The sequence below is a fragment of the Haliotis rufescens genome, unplaced genomic scaffold, assembly GCF_023055435.1.
Source record: "Haliotis rufescens isolate VD_foot unplaced genomic scaffold, xgHalRufe1.0.p SCAF_3, whole genome shotgun sequence".
Lineage (NCBI taxonomy): Eukaryota > Metazoa > Mollusca > Gastropoda > Lepetellida > Haliotidae > Haliotis > Haliotis rufescens.
The window spans coordinates 4,548,464-4,569,422 of record NW_025964001.1 but is presented as its reverse complement, the minus strand read 5'-3'; the positions used below and the strand labels follow the sequence as shown (position 1 = coordinate 4,569,422).

Below are 20,959 nucleotides of genomic sequence, written 5' to 3'. Positions count from 1 at the left end.
CAGGTCTTAGAGACATCCGTAACAGAATCATCCCCGTTTGGCCTTGAAATTGTGAGAAAAATGGTTCTTTCATTTCATAGGAAAGCTAATCCATTTTATAATTCTTGCTGTTAGAATTCATAAGACAAACAATTTCAAATATGATATTTTATTGCATATATTCATACAAAGATTGCAGTCCAAACTGAGATGTTGAGATACGGATGGCTAGAGGATGGACAGGGTAGGAAAAGACCCAAAGATGAAAGTGCCACTGTCTTGTCCATGTGACATTATGCTAAACTGAAACAAGAATCAAACCGGTGGGTTGGACTTAAACTGTATGCTGAAGTACAGATGCAAGTAGGACTTGGCTGCTGTATCCCCTAAGTATTGCAGGTAACAACAGTAAATGGAACTTGCATTTTAATCTCAATGAGGCCAGGACAAGTTGAGTTTTTCTAGACCAATAAGCAATGATAGAGTCCACATGGAAAACAAGTTTGTCAGGTTGATTACAAATAAAGAGGAATTTGATAAATTCAGGATATCAAGTTTCAAATGTTTGTTAATAAGAAGGGCTTTTTGTTGTTTCTTTGAAAAAAAAAAATTGAACTCAGAGATAATTAATCAACCAAAAAAATAGGGTTTGACATGTTTTGACCTAAGCTAATCTATAAAACATAATCTGGTGTTAATAAAATACAAAAATAGTTCATTCTTGTGTTGTGAAACAAGGGTCTGTATATAAAACATCAGATTATGTTTCATAGTAGTTACATGAATATCATGACAATTTTTCTTTTTGTTCTATCTCTAGTTGATATCATACATGGATTTGATCCAAATAATATAGGCCACCAACATAAATAATAAACATGACTAATAAAGTTTATCTACCTCTAACTTAGATACATGGATATAATAAATGTTCAACAAAATAATTGTAATATCACAACACCAGGAGGACAAAATCTCGACTAAACATGGTACAAGAGCATCGTTCTAACAAGTGTATGTTGCAGCAACAGGCATACCTCCGGCAGCATCCAGTGTACGAACAAGATGTAAACTATACATTATATACTACATAAGGCATTATTTCCATAAGTTACTGCCAGAAAACATATGATGGCAAAACATTGCTTTTGTGTCAAAAGAATATAATTCAGTGCGGACATTCAGCATTCTTGGAAATAATACATACTTGCTGCTAACTGTCTTTGGTTGACAACAGACAACCCCGAAAGGAATGATTATGTCATCAGATAGTTATGCGGATAGCCCCCAACATACACTTTGCATAATACTCAGCCTGTATACGTACTATAACAGTATATGATGATATATGTATGCTTTGCTCTACAGTTTCAAGATATACATATATGTTTCTATTTTGTATAATCTGTACACTGGTATATGTGCATGACTGGTATTTGCACACAAATGTTTTAATACATATTTGGTTTTACTATTGATATGAAGCAAATCACAACAGTTTTTGATTGGTCAACAGATGTATTCATGTCTGTGAAAACAGTAATCAAGAACTATGAGCAAATCAGTCGGAAATGTAGGCAATAGGTGCATCATACACTTCATTTTACACAATTGAGAAATGAAATCAATTTGTCAAAAATGGTAAAATGGTAAAACAGATTTAAAAAACGCCTATATAATACAATTACTTACAATAAAAACCGTTTGAGCAATTCGTTGGCAAAATTCAGTAATACATACTGAGGCCTTAAAGGTAAACTGCATTCATGACTTGATTTGCTATGAGACCTTTTTGTTAACTTTGTATAAAGGTTGCAAAGACAGCCAAGTTCTATAACATGAATAAAGAAGATATTTGATATCGCTGTTGAGAAAAACCAAAGAAATAACGATGACCTCAAACCTTGAATAATAATACAGCATGCTTTGATTTATCAATGAAGAAAAATGAACCTTTAGATTATAGGATGTAAACAAATACTGTTTAAAATGACAGTTTACAAAAACCCAAACATGAAATATACTACTCAAAAGAAGTTAAAGAACACCCAATTTTTTTCATACAACTATTGTTTATAAGTCCTATCCAAACAAACAAGCCATGTTCAGTGATCAATGTTAGTTGTTCAACAGTTACTATGCAATGTTCAAAGTCAAGGGGCCCCGGGTATCATACGAATCTGGGGACTCCTTAATCCTTGACAATAGGGTCATCACCAGAAACCCGTGACTTGCTTTATTTCGAACAAAGCCATAGCTACTGTATCCCCCCGTAGTTCCAGTGATGTTTCTTCAATGTAATACTGCAGAGAACCACTGATAACTTCAATCCTATACAGCACACATTTCATTCTTTTATTTTCTTTCAACCAAATATTCATCTATATCATTTTTCATTTCATATGAAAGATAAGCTGTCTCTTGACTTCTGATTATCATGAACATCGTAACATATAAATCAATAAATATTAGATCAACTTTATACTCCTCTGTACAGATAACAAGAATCCTTAAGCATCTTCCAAAAGCATATTTACATGTTCAGAGGATAAAACTGGTTGTCAAAGAAAACATTTATAGATTTATAAAATTGTATTCCTTGATCACTTGATCCCACCAGTGAGGTTTAACAAGATTTGCACATTGCACATGGATTAAAACTATGGACACAACAAACACAATAGAACAAGAAGCTGCCATATGTGGGTATGGCAGTGTAAGCACTAATCATTGATACAGGAGACCCACAAGGGAAGGAAGCAGGAAGCATGTTGTGGAGGAATAGGGAGCAGACAAAAATAATGCCCATCAATAACTTGTTCAGAAATCACATTTAAGATTGTTAATGTTAAAATAACAAATTCCCCTGATTCAGTAAACTCCAGACACTAAAGACCTCATGACCATCAAAAGCAGTTTATCATCTATTTCAATCAGAGGTGTTTTCTGTGATTTGAAACCTAAGAATGACCAATCAGAATTGAGTACTTCCGAAATTATTGGCACAACCACACTTGTTTCCACTCAAAGTATATGAGACATTGGTTTGTTATAGCTGACTGTTCGAGGACTTTACATGACTTCATTGTATCCAAAGTTGACTTTTATTGATACCCTGAGTTCAAGGAACAATTAACCATTTTGAGATCTGTTCACTATTCCCCCAAAACAATATCTGCACCATTATTACATAGCTTGAGCTGAGTTATCAGGAAGCGATGTTGAAGACTGTTTGTTTGGAGATCTCGAGTTCCTTAGTGTTTGTCCTGGAGAACTCAGTCTCTTCACAGGCTTGTTGGGCACAGTCTTTGAGGTGCTGCGTGAAGGCTGAGAAAAACGCAGTACCTGACGTGGTGTCATCCCACTCGCAGTCCTCAGGACAACATGGTCCGTGATCTCCATAGGTTTTGTAGGGCTCTGACCACTCATATTGTTACCACAGTCTTTCAGGGGTGATCTACTGCTGGTCTTCCGCTGTATCTTTGGAGTGCAGATGTCATTGATGGTGTCCAGCAAAGAACAGCTGAGGTCAACTTGCTGACCTTCAAATGAAACTCTACTCCCGATATCTGTTGTGATGTTGACACTGTCATCAGGGGAGGTAACTGACATGGAAACCTCGGATTTCACTGTCAAGGTCTTCCCTGTGCTTACAGAAGCTGGATGTTTGAATATGTCAGTTTCGGAGTCGGTGAGCGTCGAGATGGAAGAAAGACTGCCATTCATCACACATGATTGGCTTGTCACATCACTTTTATTTGACAGCCTATCATCTGAAGCCAGTCTGCCCCTCTCTATGGCTGCCTGGGCCATGTCTCGATACCGTGCAGACATGTCATTGTTCTTTGCAAATATTGTTGGTATCCTGACCGGGGACATGCCTCTTTGCTTTGGAGCACACATGGGACCAGACAATAACTGTTTCTCCACAACATCAGTAAACTGCTTCACATTCTCTGCAACCTTTCCAGCATTTGACGCATGCATTTGTGTAACACTTTCATGCTTTGGTAGTGGCATCTCGGCTCGTTTTATCTGAGGCAGCAATGTGTGTCCTTCTGGCACAAGTTCCATTTTTTGCGTGCCTGGTTGTATTCTTCCATTGTTTGAAATACCAGATATTTCACAGGACTGTGGTCTGCGCGACGTTTCACTGACATTGTGTCTCTTTGGTGTTTCACAATATGACCTTTGTGAAATGTCTTGTAGTTCGTGAACGCTTTTGCTACACACCTGGCTTTCATCCAACATGGACTGATCAGCCAGAGTAGTATTTCTTCTAGACACATTAAACGAATGAGACCTCGGTGGTGACTTGACAGGGAGACGGAAATCTTTGCCACTTGGCTGTGGTGCTTTGTCAGGAAAGTAACCAGCTCGTGACAAGATTTTGTGAGTTTCAGCTGAGATTAGCAAGTTCGGTTTAATGTTGTGTTTGCGTGCCTCTTGGTGAGAATACATGCTCTGTGAACGTACAACTCCAGTTCGGGGTGGAAGAGCTAGCTGTTGTGCAGAATGGGACTTCTTTACTACTGGTTGGTGTGGGTGGGCCTGATCAGATGGTTTCGCTGTATCCGAATCCATGTATTCTGACTTCCTCATAATGGTTGTGTCCAGAAGCATACTCTCATCAGCAACAAAGGCAACGTCAAGAGAGTCCTTTGGCTCATGGGCTGGAGGCTGTATTAATGTTTCATCAAACAAAGATCCTTTCCCACTGTCAGTGGACAGACATCTTTCTAACTTGGAGGTGTTGCTCTCAACAGACATCTCAGATCCTGAGCTCAACAGACTATCTGAGCTGTTACTGGTCTGAAGACTCTTCTTAATGCTTTCTCTGGATGTCTGAGCAGACATTCGCCCCTGTCCTCTGTGGCTGCCCTGGGACTTATTGGACTGCAGGCTTGTTGAGGATGAGGACTGTTTGGGAATGTAGATGACAGTATCACCTGATATTGTCGAGAAACCTGCCTCAGACTCATCCGAGTCATACCCCGTCTGCTGTATTGTGTCATTAAAGCCATCAGGAGGGGGAAGGACTACATTCATCAGGCTACTGTTCTGGTTCGGGGCAGAGAGAGGAGGTAAAGGAGGAACCTTCTGTATCTTCTCCCCTTCCATCCTCTGCTTGGACTCTGTCCCATCACCAATTGCTGGTACAATTATGGGTATGGGACCACTGATGTCAGACTTGTCAAAACTTTTTCTCAACTTCTTCAACTGATTTTGCTGACCCTTTAATAAGCCGTTATGGATGGTGTTTGGCTGTCCTCGTCTGAGATTCATCCCTTCAGCAGAGAGCGACCTCTTATGTGAGTTGCCCTCTGTGTTCCTCCCCGCTACCACTGGATCAGACGCTGATGCATGGACAGGCCTATACAGGCTGTGAGATCGCTGCAATCCAGACCCAGCATCGGTGTGATCCAGATCCAGATGAGATTCATTAATGAATCCTTCATTTAGTGTCTGTTTGATGTCCATATGCGAGACAACAGAGGCATCAGGCATGTAGGTAGTACTCTGAGCAAGTGCCGAGATGGGAGAGTCGGATTCGGACTGACTTCTCCTCATAGATGTTGCGTCCATGGCTTCATCTTTTTTGGTGGGACTGGCCAGACGCTCACCGATATGCAAGGAGGAGTCGGATGCAGATGACTGCGGGAAAAAGGAGATTTATTTAACATCTTCATCTAATCTTTTAATTATCTCGGCATTAAAACTATCCTAAATCATACACTTCAGCAAAACTTCACAATGGTCAAACATAGGCTTAATGCAACTGGACTATTATCTTTCCAAGAAAAACAGAATACAATGTAAATATATTAAAGTACATTAGCATACAGTAGATGTATATGAACACGATCAAGTGGTCAAATAATTGACAAACACAAAAATCGTTTGACAGAGTAGATGACAGTTTAAGCAATCTACACACCTTATCAGCCTTGCTGCCACTAAGTCTTCTGAAGATGTTCTTTCCCCGTCCGCTCTTCTTGGTAGATCCAGTAGAAATATTGGAGAATGATGGGCTCCTAAAAACAGATGCTCAATGGTTTAATAAGGTCAACTTCAGTTCGTATAATATTTAATTGGCCAAAGTGGACGTTCACAATCTTTTGCTGTTTAAATGTGCCATGATTACAAACTCAGCTCATACTGATTCTGATGCCAGTGTTGTACCCACCTTGCCATCTTCTTCTTGCTGCTGCTTGGACTGAACAGGTTGAGCTTCTTGCGCGGAGTCTTGATGTTGTGAGAGGGAGTGGCTGTAAATGGCATATGTTGCTTGTCCCCAAAGCTCAGACTAGGAGTATCCAAAACTCCACCTCTCCTAGGATCTGAAATTAACAAAACATCCTTAGACGTGGAAACCAGGGATAGACACCATGCGCATAATTGGGGCTGGTGTTTTTTTCATCAATGGGATTTTGGTAGAAAACAATCTAGTCTTTGAGTTTCACAAGTCTTGGACTGACGAACGAGTGGCCTTGTATAACCTTGGGAACATGGCCTGGTCAAGTAACAACATAGGCAATGCTAATAGATGCTCCTTGCAGTTGTCTCCCTTTAGGTGGTCTGTTCACTGCTTGACCCAGTATCTTCACACTGACCTATCGCACTACCTCCATTATATGGATAGACACGGCCATGAGACTAGTTGTTTTCTTCCAAAATCTAGCAATTTTACACAAACCTCTAGTCCAAAATGAACCACAAACTAGTTGGATTTGACCACCGGTGGCTACCTCTGCATTATTTCTCTATTTCTTAAAGGAGTAGTGATATTATAGATTGTTATCATATTTAATGAACACAATTGCTTCATGTTTGGTACCAAGAAATCTGGTACTATGTAACTTACATTTAGCATTGCAAGCACGGCAGCCACCAGAACCGGTAACACACAGGTGTTCAACCATATGGATGCTACATGTAATATCATGTAGTTAAAAGTGAATAACTCTAAGAACAGCCAACATGTGTGCATCTAATTTCTGCATACAAATAAACAAAACTGTTCCAAAACAGGATAGGGATGTGTCATGCAGATGTGAATACCATTTATATCCATCTTCCTGATGGCTGAGGCGGGGGTGAAGGGTGTGTGTCCCAGTGCTGACCCCTGGGGGAGGTGTTGCAGAATGGCCTTTCTGGAGGAGGAAAACAACACAATGCAATCAGAAACATAGAAGTGGTAACAATTAGATTCACAAACAAAGAATATTAACAAAAATGAGCAATTCGGGATAAATGCAATGTTTTTATACTTACCTGATGCTACACCTTTAGCAACTGGTATTATTGTACTTTGAATAAAACATTTAATAGAAAACAGCATTTCTTGTTAACATTTACAATAGTAATACATACGTCTTGATAAAGTTGGAGGAATATTCCATGATCATGATGATAACACAACATCCATACTTCTAACCTGTCTAAATCACCCTAATAAAAACATTCATGTAATATATCTTACTTTTTAGATGCTGAAAAGGGAATGACCTCGCCAGAGGCTTTGCGTTTTCGTATGACGACAGGTGTGGTTGTTGGGTAGTGGGTATGTTCAAGGGATCCGGAGAGAGACTGGGCACTTTCATTTGAGGCAGTGGTCATATTCTGACTTGAGTTTCCATTCTTGCCATCTGTACTTCTCCGTAACTTCGCCAGGCCATTTGCTATAGAGCTGACAATGCCTACAACACACAATGCATTACAGTTGGGTTCAGTTCACCTTGTTTAGGACACAAAGAGGTGTTCAAATCAATTGAAATAAGTGAAGATTAATTGGAAGGTTTAAAATAGGGCTCAGATGGGTAACTCGGGTTGGTACTGAGTAGGACCCAGGTACCCACAGGACAACCCGAGCCCTTGGTTAGTCACATGCTTTATTGTTTAATGAGCACAATTCACTACTATAACTCCATGGTTACCAACAAGTTACTAATGTTTGGATATCTTTCTGACAATTTGCACATGCATTCTGTCTTTTATATGTTTTGAGTGAAGATACAGCTCCAGTCAACTTCAATGTATGCATGACCAGATCAGTTTTCTATATGTGTCTGAATACTTTTTGTCAGGGGTCCGGTAAAACAATTCCTAATTCGTGTAGGATCTGGTAATAGGGGGTCGAGTAGTAAATTTGGACTCGTCCCCGCCCTGGTTTAAACGACCAAACAAATGCAATTTCCCACAATGAAACAACTGATTTGCCCCTCGGAAGTTCTGAGTTTCACTACTTAATATTTAGTACGTGAAGAAATAAAAGTGAGAAAGACCGAGGCCAGGGTCTTTTTTAAATGCTTTTGTTTGTTTGTTGTTTAACACCACACTCAGCAATATTCCAGCTTTATGACGGTGGTCTGTAAATAATGGAGTCTGGACCAGACAATCCTGTGGTTGGCATGAGCATCGACCTATGCATTGGGGACACAACAAAATGCATCAAACCAAGTCAGTGAACCTGACCACCCAATCCTGTTAAGTCGCCTCTTAGTCTTACGACATGCATACTCGCCTCTTATGACAAGCATGGGTTGCTAAGACCAATTTTACCCAGATCTCCACAGGTCTTTTTGAAAACTAAAGTACTGAAGTCAGTATTAGTGTTGGTGTTTATTTGGAGTGATCTAGTTTTACTGAACTTAACATTGAAACTCAGGAAAGTGACGCTAACCAATTAATCTTGAAGCTTGGTCGGGGTGATCTCTTCATCAAACATGACTGAACAATCAGTTCCCAAGACTAATGATAGGCGTTGTATGATGTAAGGAACATGCATCATGATATTTGTAAAGCTAATCTGATTTTTATGCTGGCAAGGCATTAACCAGGAGGACTCTGAATATTTTAGAACTCCTCTCACCACTAAAACATCCTTACATGCACTCGGAGATTAAATCTTGGCCTCCATTTGCCTCATTTCATGGTGATTTATGAGCAAATAGAGATCTTGTTGTACACAACATGACAGAATGGCCATCCGCTGTGTCATTCTACCGAGATGATCGGGATATATCTTTCTTTTGAGTTTACCATTCACACGACCTCATATCCCCTAAAACAGGTTCATCCAAATTACATGATTCACTAGCAGTGTCCAATTGAAAAAATTAAACATACACAGAGAAGAAATAAAAAAATTGCGAGCCAGATGACCACTGTGCATAACTAAAATTCTAAAAATTCAGAGCTCCAGACAAGTTTTTGAGCAATAGAGTTTTTATTCTAGGGTTTCTATTTTAATTGGGTGATTTCATTTTTCATTGGGTGACCAATATTTTTTTCACTTATCTATTCATCACTCTATTGGGTTTTCCCCAAAATTAGTGAACATTTTAACATTTAAAAAATGAAATAATCGTATAAATAAATTAGATCCTTTGTACACATTGTTGAAAAGCTCCATTGGGTATTTACATGTGCTGTTTTTATACATTTGAGTTTTTCATTTAATGCATGTGTTTCTGTACGCAAGTTAATTGAAAGTAATTGGGTTTTGAATGGGGGGGGGGGGGATTTTATGCAAATATGCTGCATATCTGAAGCTCTGATATTCAATTAAAATAAAGTTAAAAATTGGAAGTTTCTTGTGCCAATCATTCTCCTTGTATTGTTACCTTGCAGTGACCCGCTCCTCTTTCTCTTCTTCTTTTTCTTCATATCCTTGGAATCCTCTAACGTATTGTCATCACTAGCATCCAACTCATCATCTGTCTGCACCCCAAAACACTCAGTCATGAGGGTAGTTCGCTGATACAGACTTGACGAAACCATGCCCACTTTCTCAGCATCCTTTATAAGTAGTTCCACAATAGCTGTCTGGATCTGCAGCAGTTTTTCCTCAGTCGAGTTCATCTTTTCACTTTTGCTGTTGACATGCATGATGTTAGGGGCGAGAACAACTGCTAGATTGGCAGCGTCCATCTTGTTATCATCTGAGTGGGAAGCTATGAAGTTGAGAAGCTGCATGATGAAGCGCAGGGTGCTGAGATGCTCCGCTGGGAGGAGAAGGCACAGAGCATGGATTGCTTCTGTCACTGACTTGGTGTTATCAAGCTGGTAGCATTTGATGAAAGTGTCGTGGTACAGGCTTGTGAACAGGGGCTCGGGCAGCTCACGAAAGAACTGTTTGATGAGGGTGGTCAGGTCGTAGATGCTGGATACATCCATATTAACACCTTCTTCAATTTGTTGCTGAAAATTTAACATTTCAAAATTGATCATTTTGATTATTAGTCAGCTCCAGGAAGATGTCAGATATAATAATCATTAGGCATCTAGTCAAATCCTGTGTAATCAGTGATTATGTTTTAAAATTGCTGTCAACTTATTGTGGGGAAACCTCAAATAATATCATGAACATGTTTACCATATTGGTGACTCCAGATCACATCATAATTCATATCATGTATATACCAAACAGAATAAATGAACTTCATGAAAACCACACTTTTGTACTATGTTGTGGTAAGAAAAGACCACTTTACACAAATTACAACCCACTTAAAATATGTGAACCTTCAAATATGCATATAGTTGTTAAGTGCAGGGCAGTTTGTGGCCATCTTGTGGCCATCTTGTGGCCAGAAGCCACAGTCCCCATGATCCAGCATAATGCTTGAGAGTCTAATAAGCTCAGCCAATAGTGTTAACAATGAAGTCCATATGTTTGGTTCAAAATCTACTGAAACTAATATTGAAGGACAAATTTTGGCTGCTAGATTCAACATATTTTGGCACAGACATCAATACAAATTATGACATTAAACACCTTAAGACTAAAGTCTCTTTTAGACTGATCTTTCTTAAGTTGACTGCATAACTTTCTTGACATGTTTAACATAACATTCAATTTCAAAATAACACACAGCATTTCACTGTTTTTTAGCAGATTGAAATTTTACCTTGAGTTCCTTTTGCCTGCTGACTGATCCAGATTTCCGAAATATACCTTCAGTTTTGAAATGGATCTTAATATGCTCTGCTGAGTCAACCAAAAATCTGGAAGGAAGAATTGATTTATAAAAGTAACAAGACTGTATGAAAAACAGATTGGTAACTATACTTTTCAATATGAATGTAATTTTGTAAAGAAACTGCACTAAGAAAATGTATCATGTTTGACTGTACAATGTGATGCTTCATATCATGTGACAATGGATGCAACAGACATATTTCTAAATCTAATTTATAAGGACAATAAAGTGTATCAACATCAAGAACGTTACACCATAAACCAATCACTATCAACATGATTAATATGCAATGGCAAGAAGTCTTAACTTTTCACATTATCAAACCATTAATATGCTACAAACCACATTATTACGAAGATACTGTCAAAGAAACTTACTTGGGAACATATCCACAGTCTGTGACATATTCGCAAGGGACGTGAGCAAGATAATTACCAAATATACCACTAGGAACAAGAATTCCATCCTGCAAAACAAAGACACTCATTTGACGTTGGTCCTGTATCTGTGGTAATACAAATGTTAAATTCATAAGTATCAACAAATTGAGGTTAATCGCATTATTATGACAGATTCCAGGCACGAAATAAAATAAATTCTCACTGTAGTTTGAAACATAATCAGGAACTGAGAAGACAGCAGTGGTTTATCAGTGTTTATATAGTGGTTACAATCACTGTATGGAAGATCAAGCTAGGCCATATAATGGAAGGCTTGATAAGTCACCAATATTGGATGTTATTGTGATAGTAAGAAATTAATTCATAAAATTCTGCATTGTTTTCGGTGAAAGGAGTCAAAAGTCACTGGAATTGGTATTATGTACAACTCTTTTTGTAAAGCACCCGCACATCTGACCCACAAACACATGGCTGTATTTTTGTGATTATCTCACCAAGCTGCTTTCAACATCAAACATTCGATCTGTTTCGTTTTGTAGAATGATAGACGAGGTAAGTAAATCAAACATCCACACTTCCAAATGCAGCTTTGACATATGTTGTTAGCCTGAATCAAAACTTACGAAGATTCACAATATTTTCCTCACCTGTGATGGTCCTCTTGAATTGTTGAGTTTCTTGGCTTTCTTATTTTTCGGAAGTTTGACACCACAGTTAAGTAGATCGTCTTTTATAAATGTCCTTAGATTATTAACCTTTTCCACACAGCTAATATGCCTATATCCGTCCATGTTATCTCACGTTTCGTAATACGATAAACAAAATATCGCGTTATTAATTGCAGCCACCTGTTCATGCCTTCATCCTTGCCGTCTTCAAACATCCCACACAAAGTTTTGATTGGCCTGCGTTTGTAAAATATTATACTATCTTCGTAGCAACTAATTATAAATAAATGTATTCTGGACGATTTCTTGATGTGTTTATCTTAATTATGAACTTAACATAACATCTTTAAAAATTAATATGAGCGTTTATGTATAATTTTAAATATGCATTTGTTTGATGACATAATTACAAGATATATTGATGTTGAATTAAGAAAATAAAAGACAGTTTTAAGGAAACTAGTTCAAAGGGAGATAATTGGCATTTCCGGGTTTCATAAAAAGGAAGTAAACATGGATTGCTGTTTCCTCCAAAAGGATGTCTATAATCAATTAGATATTTTCAATTCCAATCCTGACACTATTAATAAATACGTTCTTGTAGATAAAACAAACTATCATATTCTCTCAGAAACACGGTGATCAAGTTATAAAATTCTCATCCTGAAGGTCAAAGGTTAGGCAATGGCCGATGCGCAGATGCTCAAGATGTGACAAGAGCAAGGCCATAGTGGATTGATAATTATGAATTCCTTCCTTTTATTAACGACGTTCTGCTGGACATAGACCATCATGGCACCATTGCACTGACACGGTTTAAAATGCGAAAGCCTGTACTGCGTGTAAATAAATAGGTGAGTCCCCAAAGAATTGGATAGCAGCCTTGCATTTGCTGTCAAAACAGGCTCCAGAACGTGGCTGTAACCGAGAAGAACGCTACATGTACTTAAGCACGACCTGTCGCAAAATGAATTTTGTTCACACAAACAGAATATATGGTTTTATTAACTTTTGTTTATTGATTACATACGTGTTTGTACCACAATATTATTACCAGATCTTGATAATTGGCCTCGTACCATTTTGATAGAAAAGTAGTTGACAACCACATAAAAATGTCAATAATTGATAATTTCATCACTCTTGGTCAGATCTTGATTGTATTCCTGGCATATATTGCATTGTTATCAGTTCTAAATATATTTCTTCATTGTGTAGATCAGACAGTTGGTTTTAATGCTGGCTATATTGGTCTAATTCATCAGTGGTGGATCAAAATCTATAGTGTAGCAGCTGATATGGAAAATTGAAGGTCATTGTGCCATTCTACAGGTAATTTGAAGGTGGCATCATAACCACAAATCATCCAATGTACTGGGCTATATTAGATATATGCACCACATACAGTTTCCATTACAATGTTTCTGTTTCTTCCAGGATGTAGTTGTGTATTAAGAGTAATTTCATCACTCATAGGTTCAGTTTGGCATGTGTGTTCTCTTATAATGCGTACCAGAATAATAAGCAATAGTAACATTAAAGGGGAAAATAGGAAGTTGGTATATCATGTATAATCTTCAGGAATTTGGCTGTAGGTGAATTCCTCACCAAACCAATTCGAAGCCATCTGTTCAACCTGTTTCAATGTAAACGTCCTTTTTGTGTTTCAGTTTGAATAATGCCACACATAAGAACAGATCTTTGACTCACACACTCAAAGATTGTTTTCATTAAATGTTAATTTCTAAATACATTTTCGCAAGGCGATTTGTTTTAAATGAAAAGAACAAAGGTTTTACTCAGTGTTCAAAATTTAAGAATTCATTCCACTATCATGCTATGGGGCTTCTCTAGATTCAAATACAGAAGCAGTATACCCCCAAGGATGCCAGGACTCCTTTTAAGTTCTCACACTCATATGTAAAATAAAAGTAAAACATTCTTCAATGTTCATATTCAGGGACTTCAAAATATAATATTTCATGTTATCATCATTTAGAATATAGTAAGGGTACATATTTGGACATGTTTGTTATGTATGTGGTCTAATACAAATTATGAAAATCATTGTACAGATTACAATCAGCACAAATCAATAAAAACATAATTCCCCTCCTCCATATTTTGTGACATAATAGGTACTACCAATATCCTGTAAATACCTTGAGGCAATGCCAATTGATCCGATTGTAATTAGTCATACCTCACCTAATGAGTAAATATTTGCCCAAGGTATTGTCCAGGCAGGTTGTTTGAGTATGCAATTTATCTGTCTACACAATCCCACTGGCAGACAAACATGATGTAACTTTGTAATGCTTTGGGCTATGTTAAGGAACATAATATTTCCTTCTTTTTGTTTCTTGGTGTCTGTTTCCAATGTCCCTATTTCATAAAAACAACAACTATTATTGGTAATGGAATAATGCCATTTCATAAGAATCACCCCAAAATTCTTAAGAAATTATCAAGCAGCTAGGTGTGTATTTTTTAGCTTTTAAACTGCCTTTTAATTTTAACACTGCAATTTTCATATTTCCTTTGTTTTCCAGACTCAGTTGATATAAGCAAACGGGGGAACGGCTTGTTGATCCTCTGCAACTCACTAATGGTAAGTGGAAGTGTTCATCAGTCTACTCACCTGAGTTGTGTCAGGTACATATTGTGTTAGCACAACGGGATCATGTTCATGAGTCATCTAATCTATGCATGGATGACCTGTTAATTTGTTGGATACACAAGGATATTGAGCATAGGTAGACACATTGAGTTTATCTTAAAAAACACTTTTAAATTCGTACGCATTGCTTATTACGTCGAATACGGTATTTCAATTTAGGGACCCCCAAAGTATGTAACTGTTAACATTGGGGTTATGTCACAGACCTGTAGACTTCCATGAAAAATTTCAACACTGCATTGTTTTGGTAACATAATATTTTAGGAGAACATCACTTCACTAGCCTTGACCTGGTAGACTAGTGGTTGTGTAGGACCCTGTTGATATATAAACAAAGGCTATCATTTGCCCACCTTATGATCCATATCACACTGGATGAAAGTGACCAATGTCAGTTACTTGACCTATTTTCTCTCTAGTTGTTTAAATTTTTATCTTATTGATTACCGTATTCGACGTAATAAGCGCCCCGCTCTAATAAGCGCCCACGGCGATATATGCTAATATATTGGCTAGTGAACAATCCCAATTAGCACCCCTTCCGATTGATCAATGTACACAAGACTTATTTATTCGTGTATAATACGCACTCGTGTGTTATATGCACCCTTAATCATGGGCAATTAAATTCTGGAAAAATATATCTGTCGTATATAAACAGTCCAGACCATCAGCATAAACCACGAAATTTATCTTTCAACTCTGTATTTTCCACCAAAATCATATTCTAATAAGAGCCCCCTATTTCTAATTTTGAGAGCGCCCTGGGCGCTTATTACGTCGAATACGGTATACATTTTAACATCAGTATTGAAATTTCAATGATTTTTTTAACACTGATTACATTGGATAGTATAGCCCTACCACACTAAACAAGCAAGACTTCATGTTTATGAAATTGATTAATAATTTCTGTAATAGTGAATATGAATGTACTCATGTAAATTATTTTGGGGATTCTCTTTATAGAAATTTGCCAAAAATGCCAGAAAGGATACTTTTTTTCGAGAAAAATCACATGTAAAATCTGTGCACAATACTGCACATGATGATGAAGACATATTAGCATCTTTAGTCCCGTGCAAATTGTTTCTCTTATTTATTATGATTCACACTGATTAAAATAATGTTGGTTTGCATATTGAGACACTTTGAAAATACACATACAACTCGAAATAAGAAGATATTTATATTTGTGCTCAAGTCCATCTCTAATTGCATTGATTGAGATCTGAACGCATACAAGAATATTGTTGTATTTGATTATCTCATGCCTAAATACTCAGAACAACTTATTTTTATTTTTTGTGGCCATTTTGACAGATATTACCAAAAATCCAATAATCTATCAGCGATAGATACTAACGTTTAGTCCTCCATTCCTTATAATGATAACACATAGCAAGCCCCTTAAAAACGGCAAATTTTGTCTCGTCTGTATGATACCCGAAGTATCAGGCTGTTACAAGGGACTATAGGACTAGTGCCAATTCGCTGATATGTGCAGAAAGTTAAAAGTTATATGCTGATATTATATTTGATTTATTTCCGTGTTTGACACTAAAAAACATTATTGTTCCCATTGGCTAATGTTTGTATTGTTCTAATGTATTCGTTTATGAATACCCAATCAGACAGTGTTAGGAAAGTTGGGTCTGTTTTCTGAACACTTGGTTCGCTAATGTTGACTTCCTTTGTGTTTTCACTAAGTTGTTGTGTGCATTATAGATTAAGGTTTGTTGCCAGATAGGCTGCTTGTGACTTGATGAGATTCGCTTGATCGCCAACACAGCTGGTTTTGTGATGTGGTTATTGACAGAAAAGCACTCACAATGGTTACTGTTTACTTATGAATGATCTGTCAAATGTCTCCACAGAAGGAACTGTCATAATCATTCTGTTAATTTGAACACTAACAATTAATTATTCATTCGTCTGTTAGAAAAATGAGTAATTTATCAAACCGTGCAAATGTGATAACAGTAGAACATTTTTGAGTATTCAAACAAAGGAATGTGCTCCTTTACAAAATATCGAATGATTGTGTCTTGTGTATACTTGTTCTATTTATAATTTATGCCATGTATGATGTCAATTCTATAAGTAATATGTCTTTGCGGAAAGCAACGAATAGGCAGGTTATATTCACATGGTTATATTCACAAGCAAGTAATATATTCAATTGTATATTTAGTAAAAATATTGAGTTTGTGATTACACTTAGTTTAGAGAAAGGGGACCTAATGTGCTTGTATTCACACAGGCAAACAAATGGCAAATACAATGTTGCAGTACTGACAGGAGATGATAATATGACATTCTATTTACAGAACAGGTTTCCCAGAGAACTGACATGACACAGACTGATAGCACGATTAACTTTGTTTAGAGTTGTGGTTGGAAAGGGTTGAAATGGCCATTTATATGAATATTTTATGTTAAACTGTTTTGGACTTTTTTCATGGTTGGGTTGTAATGGTGGTATTGTCAGGCTGTGTTGACAGCGGAGGTACATGCGGAGTTGCTGACGTCAGGCTTCAGTAGACATGTGTTGTGTTGGGACGTTTGAATCTGTTGTAATCAATGTCTTCAGTATCAGTTATGCGGAATACTTCATTAACGTTACAGTTTATCACCTGTAGCTATGATGAAGCAAGTCGCATGTATGTGTGTAGCTATAATGAAGCCAGTCACATGTCTGTGTGTAGCTGTGATGAAGCACGTTACATGTCTGTGTGTAGCTATGATGAAGCCAGTCTCACATCTGTGTGTAGCTATGATGAAGCCAGTCACATGTCTGTGTGTAGCTGTGATGAAGCCAGTCACATGTCTGTGTGTAGCTATGATGAAGCCAGTCACATGTCTGTGTGTAGCTGTAATGAAGCCAGTCACATGTCTGTGTGTAGCTATGATGAAGCCAGTCACATGTCTGTGTGTAGCTGTGATGAAGCCAGTCACATGTGTGTGTGTAGCTATGATGAAGCCAGTCACATGTCTTTGTGTAGCTGTGATGAAGCCAGTCACATGTCTGTGTGTAGCTATGATGAAGCCAGTCACATGTCTGTGAAGCTATGATGAAGCCAGTCACATGTCTGTGTGTAGCTATGATGAAGCCAGTCACATGTCTGTGTGTAGCTGTGATGAAGCCAGTCACATGTCTGTGTGTAGCTGTGATGAAGCCAATCACATGTCTGTGTGTAGCTATGATGAAGCCAGTCACATGTCTGTGTGTAGCTGTGATGAAGCCAGTCACATGTGTGTGTGTAGCTATGATGAAGCCAGTCACATGTCTGTGTGTAGCTATGATGAAGCCAGTCACATGTCTGTGTGTAGCTATGATGAAGCCAGTCACATGTCTGTGTGTAGCTATGATGAAGCCAGTCACATGTCTGTGTGTGGCTGTGATGAAGCCAGTCACATGTCTGTGTGTAGCTATGATGAAGCCAGTCACATGTGTGTGTAGCTGTAATGAAGCCAGTCACATGTCTGTGTGTAGCTATGATGAAGCCAGTCACATGTCTGTGTGTAGCTGTGATGAAGCCAGTCACATGTCTGTGTGTAGCTATGATGAAGCCAGTCACATGTCTGTGTGTGGCTGTGATGAAGCCAGTCACATGTGTGTGTGTAGCTGTGATGAAGCCAGTCACATGTCTGTGTGTAGCTGTGATGAAGCCAGTCACATGTCTGTGTGTAGCTATGATGAAGCCAGTCACATGTCTGTGTGTAGCTGTGATGAAGCCAGTCACATGTCTGTGTGTGGCTATGATGAAGCCAGTCACATGTCTGTGTGTAGCTGTGATGAAGCCAGTCACATGTGTGTGTAGCTGTAATGAAGCCAGTCACATGTCTGTGTGTAGCTGTAATGAAGCCAGTCACATGTGTGTGTGTAGCTGTGATGAAGCCAGTCACATGTGTGTGTAGCTGTAATGAAGCCAGTCACATGTGTGTGTAGCTATGATGAAGCCAGTCACATGTGTGTGTCTAGCTGTGATGAAGCCAGTCACATGTGTGTGTAGCTGTAATGAAGCCAGTCACATGTCTGTGTGTAGCTATGGTGAAGCCAGTGCTGGGTGTCAGTGTGTGCTTGGTGTCAGTGTGTGCTGGGAGTCTTTGTGTGCTGGGCATCAGTGTGTGCTGGGTGTCTGTGTGTGCTGGGTGTCAGTGTGTGCTGGGCGTCAGTGTGTGCTGGGTGTCAGTGTGTGCTGGGCATCTGTGTGTGCAGGGTGTCTTTGTGTGCTGGGAGTCTTTGTGTGCTGGGCATCAGTGTGTGCTGGGTGTCTGTGTGTGCTGGGTGTCAGTGTGTGCTGGGCGTCAGTGTGTGCTGGGCGTCAGTGTGTGCTGGGCATCTGTGTGTGCTGGGCGTCAGTGTGTGCTGGGCGTCAGTGTGTGCTGGGCGTCAGTGTGTGCTGGGTGTCAGTGTGTGCTGGGTGTCAGTGTGTGCTGGGTGTCAGTGTGTGCTGGGTGTCAGTGTGTGCTGGGTGTCAGTGTGTGCTGGGCATCTGTGTGTGCTGGGTGTCAGTGTGTGCTGGGTGTCAGTGTGTGCTGGGTGTCAGTGTGTGCTGGGTGTCAGTGTGTGCTGGGCGTCAGTGTGTGCTGGGCATCTGTGTGTGCTGGGCGTCAGTGTGTGCTGGGCGTCAGTGTGTGCTGGGCGTCAGTGTGTGCTGGGTGTCAGTGTGTGCTGGGTGTCAGTGTGTGCTGGGCATCAGTGTGTGCTGGGCATCTGTGTGTGCAGGGCGTCTTTGTGTGCAGGGCGTCAGTGTGTGCTGGGTGTCTTTGTGTGCAGGGCGTCAGTGTGTGCTGGGTGTCAGTGTGTGCTGGGCATCTGTGTGTGCAGGGTGTCTCTGTGTGTGCTGGGCGTCAGTGTGTGCTGGGCATCTGTGTGTGCAGGGCGTCTTTGTGTGCTGGGAGTCTTTGTGTGCTGGGCATCAGTGTGTGCTGGATGTCTGTGTGTGCTGGGCGTCTGTGTGTGCTGGGCGTCTGTGTGTGCTGGGTGTCTCTGTGTGTGCTGGGCGTCAGTGTGTGCTGGGTGTCTCTGTGTGTGCTGGGTGTCTGTGTGTGCTGGGTGTCTGTGTGCAGGGTGTCAGTGTGTGCTGGGTGTCTCTGTGTGTGCTGGGTGTCTGTGTGCAGGGCGTCAGTGTGTGCTGGGAGTCTTTGTGTGCTGGGCATCAGTGTGTGCTGGATGTCTGTGTGTGCTGGGCGTCTGTGTGTGCTGGGCGTCTGTGTGTGCTGGGTGTCTCTGTGTGTGCTGGGCGTCAGTGTGTGCTGGGTGTCTCTGTGTGTGCTGGGTGTCTGTGTGTGCTGGGTGTCTGTGTGCAGGGCGTCAGTGTGTGCTGGGTGTCTCTGTGTGTGCTGGGTGTCTGTGTGTGCTGGGTGTCTCTGTGTGTGCTGGGTGTCTGTGTGTGCTGGGTGTCTGTGTGCAGGGTGTCAGTGTGTGCTGGGTGTCCGTGTGTGCTGGGTGTCTGTGTGCAGGGCGTCAGTGTGTGCTGGGTGTCTGTGTGTGCTGGGTATCTGTGTGTGCTGGGTGTCTCTGTGTGTGCTGGGCATTAGTGTGTGCTGGGCGTCCATGTGTGCTGGGCGTCTGTGTGTGCTGGGTGTCCATGTGTGCTGGGCATCCGTGTGTGCTGAGCGGTTGAGTGCATAGAGACTGTGAAGCCAGTCACCAGAGACACGACAGTGGGAACCTTCACATATGATTGCTGGGATTAGCAGCAGTATCTTTAACATAATTGATTTTATACACCTTTGGCCCAGACAATGGCTATCTTTAGGAACACCCAACTAAAAATACACTCCAGAGCTCAATTTAGCTGTGTGTACATTAGTTTTCCACCGTTAAGCAGCATCAGATTTCGGTGTAATTTCATGAATATGGCTGTCATGGACTATATTGGGCGAGATTTACTACAACTGTCCATGTCGTTACACACCTTTCTAAGAATGGCTGTACCTCTCTCATTTAGACATGTTCTACAAACATGAGAGCCGAGTTGCAGGATGTCAATAATGTGTGATGGATGGCTTCATAGTCCTCACCCACTGGACTAGAGGCCGAGGTGGTCAGAGGAAAGTACTGTTGGGTTGGGTGCTGCAGAAATTAGCAGTGTTGATTATTGATGTTGTTTGACTGGGACAAGGTGAAGTGTACATGTGATACGTTGCTTCACGTCAGTGTCACCAGTGGGCCAGGCAGTGTTTACATAGGGAGTTAGCAGACAGGGAAAATTGTATAGTGGTACACCAGTTTCA

At 39.8% G+C, this 20,959-nt stretch overlaps 2 protein-coding genes across 5 annotated transcripts in view; one reads left to right on the top strand and one right to left on the bottom strand.

Moving 5' to 3' along the window:
* Positions 1–132: 132 nt before the first annotated feature.
* LOC124131838 lies at positions 133–12,258 on the bottom strand. The gene is made up of 9 exons (XM_046495330.2): positions 12,013–12,258; positions 11,342–11,430; positions 10,893–10,989; positions 9,606–10,182; positions 7,463–7,679; positions 7,042–7,133; positions 6,167–6,320; positions 5,918–6,014; positions 133–5,634 (listed from the first exon to the last, which is right to left on the bottom strand). Exons 1-9 carry the CDS (start codon positions 12,154–12,156, stop codon positions 3,166–3,168), a joined length of 3,936 nt encoding a protein of 1,311 aa, XP_046351286.2. The 5' UTR covers positions 12,157–12,258; the 3' UTR covers positions 133–3,165.
* A 278-nt stretch (positions 12,259–12,536) lies between these two features.
* The window catches only part of LOC124131840 (ras guanyl-releasing protein 3-like), a 94,555-nt gene continuing 86,132 nt past the window's right edge, over positions 12,537–20,959 (top strand). For 3 of the 4 annotated variants that reach the window (XR_006860723.2, XM_046495332.2, XM_046495336.2), the window contains exons 1-2: positions 12,537–12,887; positions 14,586–14,644. The gene's annotated coding sequence lies outside the window, so the exon portion shown is untranslated. Of the gene's footprint in view, positions 12,888–13,251; positions 13,366–14,585; positions 14,645–20,959 lie in introns of all 4 variants that reach the window. The other variant, XM_046495333.2, reaches the window with a different exon arrangement.